The 6,196-nt window shown below is 34.2% G+C and overlaps 1 protein-coding gene across 1 annotated transcript; it reads right to left on the reverse strand.

The window, feature by feature from the left end:
- Window positions 1-328: 328 nt before the first annotated feature.
- On the reverse strand, window positions 329-2,515 carry LOC105114306 (ABC transporter G family member 23-like). Its single transcript, XM_011010820.1, has one exon. The coding sequence runs from the start codon at window positions 2,384-2,386 to the stop codon at window positions 431-433; it is 1,956 nt and encodes a 651-aa protein (XP_011009122.1). The 5' UTR covers window positions 2,387-2,515; the 3' UTR covers window positions 329-430.
- Between the last annotated feature and the right edge of the window lie 3,681 nt (window positions 2,516-6,196).

The following is a 6,196-nucleotide window of genomic DNA, read 5'->3' on the forward strand; positions in this document are numbered from 1 at the left end:
TTCCAAGCGGGGTACAACGTTGCGAATCTCTAGAGAAATTGGATTGCAGAGAGCTTATCCATATTAATGATCTACAAGAATTGCGTTCTCTTGTTGAATCAAACATCACACAAGCCTAATTTGTTGATGACTCCGCCGTTGCAGATCAATGACGAAATAAAAATACTTCACACCTTAACTCATTACAAGCTAGGAGTTGATTTTTGGTTCCGTTTTACCTTTCCAACTGCCATTATTTGTTTAATAAACCTTATATTTATAGTCTTTGATTGTTTAACTACAGTTCAATCATCAGTATCCAGAGCAGAAACAGAGAGCAAAACATCCATAAATGGAGGAAAATATCTTATGCCCCTGGTGGCGCAATCAATCCTTATAAAATGTCATTCTGAAGTGAATATTTCATGTTTATGTCAGAATTTCTACAATCTCATATTGTTGTCTTTGAAGCCCTTCTAGCAAGAATCATCCAACAAAGCACGCGATAGAAAACAAAGAAACCAAACATGATTCCCACATTTATCCACCTAGTATCCTTGTCAAGTCCTCTACTCTTCAAGACATCATTTCCTGTAAGCACACACTTGGAATGATCCTGACCCTGCCAAGAGAAACACTCATTTCTCACACTCCAATACTCATTTGTAAGCAGCGAATCCAATGGATACCTGTAGAGGGAAACATAGTACATGAACAGCCAATATTTGGGGATGTTCTCTTTCGGAATGAAGTATCCAGAGAAGAGAAAGAACGCTCCAAGCACTGTGCAGATGAGAGAATTTCCTGAAATGAAGTCAGGGGAGACTGCACTTAGGAAAAGCACTAGAGAACTAGCCATCAGGACAATAAGCCAGACCACAAATACGAAGAATGCAAAGGCAGCGATGGAAGGATTAAGTCCCACAATCCAGTACACAGGGATGGAGAAAAGGAGAGCCACAGCAAACAAGAAAGGCAGAAAGACAATGGTGTTGGCAATCATGTAGGAGGAGATATTATAGGCTCCTCTTGAAGATTCCTTCATCAGAACACGCCGCTCCTGAAGGTATATTGGAAGAGCTTCCACTGTTGAAGAAAGGAGAAAACTAAGACTGAAAGCAAATAGGCCTAATCGTTCAGCAACCCCTCCTTCATCCTTCCTCACCTTGATATATACACTGGCTAACCCAAAGCCTCCAACAATGGCTTGCATTGTTCTTGCCAAGAATAGCTGCTTTGTTCTATAAATGACCTTCCAAAATCTTGAGCAGAGAAATATAATTTCAGACAAATTGAAGAAGGAACAAAAGCCTGAGTATTTGGTATCAGAACCTTGTTGGATTTGGACAATTTCTTCCTGGGGCCAAATTGAGTAGGAATATGGTTCATTTTCTAGAGCAGGCATGTACATTTTGGATTTTGCATCTTCTAATGTATTGATAATTTCCATTGCAAACTCCAGAGCATTCAACTGCAATGGAATTTGGAATCCCAACTTGGTTATGGTTTCCTCGAGTGATTCCAGGCTGCCATTATGCACAACCGAACCACGAGACAGGATTAAGAAATTGGGAATGTACTGAAGAATTCGATAGCTTGGTTGATGGATAGATAACACCACTGTCCTTTGCTTTGCTTTTGCCATTGATGAAAGCAGCTCGATCACTTGAAGTGCTGAAGTGCTGTCTAGGCCTGAAGTTGGTTCATCAAGGAGTAGAATTGGTGGATCATGAATCATGTCAACCCCAATTGACACCCTCTTTCTTTCTCCACCAGATATCCCTCTATTCTCTTCATCACCAACAAAACTATTTGCAACATGGAAAAGGCCAAGCTCACGCATCAAGCTCTCCACCCTCTCTTCTCTCTCTTTTGAACTCTTTTCTTTGAGCCTGAACTTGGCACTGAACATAAGTGTTTCCTTCACGGTCAGTAAAGGAAGCAAATTATCCTCCTGTGTGACAAATCCACATATCTTCCTCAACTGAGCTGTACTAGCCATGCAGCGACCATTTATTAACACGCTCTTTGGATCAAAATCCTCATCTTTGACTCTGCCTGATATGATCCGAAGAAGACTTGATTTTCCGGTGCCACTTGGACCAACAACGGCTAGAATTTCAGAGCCTCTCGCATCAAAAGAAACTGATTTAAGTATGTTGATGGGCTTAGGCTTTTGCATCAAGTGAGAAAATGAAGTGCACACTGACCTGTTAGGACAGATGGTATAGGAAAGATTTCTTACAGAAAGTTCAAAATATATTCGTGAATGTTGATGAGGTTGTGGCGGTGGTGAGGGAATGAAAGAAGAGGAGGGGCTGGTGGAGTATTCCTCTGGGGAATTAGAAGTTGAGAAGAATATCACTGAGTCTTCCTCAACACTTGGTTGCTGGAAACAAGATGCCATTTTCTGAGCTTAATTTTCTGCAGGAGGTGCATGCATGTGAAGTAGAAAGGAGGCATCTTTGAAGTGCGAATGTTAGCCAGGTTGAGATATGGGGGTTGGACCAACCAAGATAATTGTGAAAGAAGGTTTCTTTAATGTCGGCGAGTGTTGTAGAAGTTGGCAGTGTTTGGTGATCTGAGAAAGTTGACTAATATAGGAACATTGCTTGTGGCAACTTCATTTTAATCTAGACATTTCGTAGATACCTTTTGTCCATGGAACGAACCTATCAAGACTAACGCCATTGATGAAAACAAGATTCTAGGAGTGTCAATTAAAGGCCATGGATGCCGCCCATGACCCTTGACGGGATTAACTCTGTTCAGGTTGATTGCTCGAGACTTCTCCAGTGATCTATATTGCGCGTGAAAAGTAAAAGGTAAAAACAAGAAGAAAATGGAATGGAAAGAATATCTAAACATGGCAAAATCTGGGTGAGGTTGATCCACCAGACCACCAACTCATTTGTTCATCGATACTTTCATGATTGACTTGTTCAAGCTGCTGCTACATGAAGCTAGCTAGCTTTAAGATATTCATCTCCTACTATTGGTTAATGTCAGAAGGCATTTAATAGATTACGACTAAGTTCTGTTTCTTGCCCAGATCTAACAAATAAAGGAGATATTCCATGAGTATTTTTTTCTACTTGATAGGTTGCAGATACTTGATTCAAAAGTTAGCTCAACGTGCATTAATCTAACGCATGCTGTTTTGTTCACATCCAAATTATAAAAAAGTATAGTGTTTTGCGTCATGCTAATTATCCACCAACTCAAAGTATGGATTTTTTTTTTTTTTTACACTTTTGAAATCCTAGTTCGGTCGCACACGTACATGTATGTATACTGTAGGGAGGGTGTAATATCAGTCTCTTTAACTCATCTTTTGGTAGACAGGAAGATTCGAATGGTTTTCGTATTCTCATTTCATGAAACCTCCGACCTATTTCAGTTAGTTGTTAACTTGGAACCTTAAAATCGGAATTCCAAGCTAAAATCACCGAGCCGAGATATATGTCTCAATGAGGACGCTAGCTGGTGCGATCCTATCTCGTGAAATTAAGTCATGATTTCCGTATACTTTATGTGTATTAAAAAATAGTATAAATTTATTTTTGTGGTTTTTTTGGATTTTTTTAGTTTGTTTAAGTCAAATATATTTAAAGAATTGTAAACTTCAAGATAAGATTACTTGAAAAAAAATATTTAATAATAAAATTTTGAATTAACATTTATACGCTGTCATGACTCTTTGTAAGAATTTTATAATATGTATTTTTATTGTCTTTCTTTTGATTTTTCTATTTGTGATAGTATATAACACAACCGAAAGATAATAATAACTTAGGTTTGTAGAATATTGAAATAATTCTTTGATGAGGTTTTAAAATTTTTAGGTTTATATGATTTTTTTAATAATAACTATCTTTATTTTTCCTTTTTTTTTCTAAGATTCCTTTTGAATTTTTTCCAGTCTTGTGCATTTTCAAATTATTGCCCAAATTTCATTTTATTGCTCATCTTCCAAAACCATGACCACATAAAAGCCAAGAATTTCTTAATAAGAAATAATGCTACACGAAACGGGGACTGTTATAAACTTTTCTACCAAGATAAAAAAAAAAATCCCTTTTCTATGAAGGGAAACTTTTCATTTTCACAAGTGAACTTACATGCAAATCCTGCCACAAAATCTCACAGGCTAGCTGGTATACAAAATTCATCGACCAGAAAAAAGAATATCATAAACAGCTAGTTTATTTTATTTTTATTTTTATTTTTTTTCAGTAATCTTAAACTACTTGTAGAGATGGATTGTGCCAAGTGAGTTTGGCAACTAAACTAATTTCCTGGCACTGACTTATGATGGGGGCTGAATAAAAAAATTAATTTAATTTTTTTAAGTCTTAATAAATTATTTAATTTTGTTATTAAATTTGATCTAGCAAGCTAGTTTTAAAAATTTATAACTTGGTTTTGTGTTTAACTTAAAAACTAAATCATATAATATTTAATTTTGTTATTAAATTTGATCTAACAAGCTAGTTTTAAAAATTTATAACTTGATTTTGTGTCTGGATTCAAAACTAAATCATATAAGAGTAATTATCTTGATGTTATTTAGTTGATTTGATAAGTTTAAAAACAATATATTAACTTAATAAGTTCAAAAATAATATAAATAATTGGTAAAAAATATGGTTTGAATATAAAAAAAAATTAAAATGATATTTTTTAATATTAAAACGGTAAGAAATTAGATCAACCTGAGTTTTACAACTTAACCTATTAACTTTGTGATCTAGATTATGGACTTTACAGTGTTAATAGTTTTATTTTGAAAAATTATTTTTTATTTAATGATATGTTAACAAAAATAAATACTTATAAAATTAAATATCAATAAAATATTATGATGTTCGTTTAAAACTCTAATAACCTAGATCTTGGGTGAAAGCATGATTTGAATTTTAAAAAAAATTCAAGATAATATTTTTTTAATATTGGAACAAAAACATATTTTACAACTTAAGTTTAACACTCGAATTATGAATTTCATTAGAAATTCAAGATAATATTTTTTTAATATTGGGATAAAAATATATTTAATCAACTTAAGTTTAAAGTTTAAATTGCAAACCTTAACACTCGAATTATGAATTTCATTAGATTTAAAAACTTTATTTTTTAAAATAATTTTTTTATTAAATGATACGATAATAAAAATAAATATATGTAAAAATCGAGTTTTGACAAAATACAAAGATATTTATTTATAGTTATGATAACTTTATAGAAAACAAACTAAAATAAATTATAATAATTAATTTAAAATTAATAAAATATTAAAGAGAAAAAAAAACTTGGGAAATATAATTTTTTTAAAAGAAAAAATGGAAAAGGAATTACCAAGGGTGAAGCATATCTGTAAGTTCTTTTAGCAGGTAGTCCGTAGTGATCAACTATATCCTTGTTCATTCACGTTTTCTTTTAAGAGTAGTATCTCACATTGTTTGTCCACTTTCTAGATGAAATACATGAAAAAACTTGATTCTCCAATCTCGTCTATTATTTACGACTTTACTTTGAAAACACATGACCTTTATGATTTTCGAAACACATTTACTACCTTTGAGATAATGCCCAATTAACAGTTTATAGCAACAACTAGTTGATGCAACAAGACTGAAGTAGGGGCAACAGGATTACAAGCAAATTGAAGCAGCTGAAGCTACATTATAATCTACTTGAAATCGAAATTCCTATCACTGCAAGAAAAATGATGCATGCTAAGAACTCTTTGGAGTGGTATTTTTATTTTTTTCGACGATGGCCTGGACTAAGACCAGATCACAGTGATAAATCCATCGTGCTAAAGGCCGGGTCCCGAGAGGTTGTCGAAGACAAACACAGACCCACATCATCAGAGCAGTGCCGTTCATGTGGATTCAGTTCACAGATTCCCATACATGAATGTGGCCAGGAAGAGCTGAGATCCCACATAAATCCATGCATCTACTGATTGCGTAAAAAGAACAGCCTTTGGTATGCACACCATGTGTGATCCTGTGGTGTCTGATAATAAATGAGCTGCCCAAATATCAATGCCTGTCCCATGACCGTACGTACTTGCCCAAAGATCAGAAACTTTATAGTTCTAGTGCGCTCCAAAAACCAGGGAATTTTTGACAGGTAGCCATTTGATGTTTTCCACAGAAGTTATCCATATGCAGACGTGCTCAAAATTTATCGGACTTCTCCTTTTTTT

The sequence above is a fragment of the Populus euphratica genome, unplaced genomic scaffold (genome assembly GCF_000495115.2).
Source record: "Populus euphratica unplaced genomic scaffold, PopEup_1.0 scaffold511.1, whole genome shotgun sequence".
In the NCBI taxonomy this organism is placed as follows: domain Eukaryota; kingdom Viridiplantae; phylum Streptophyta; class Magnoliopsida; order Malpighiales; family Salicaceae; genus Populus; species Populus euphratica.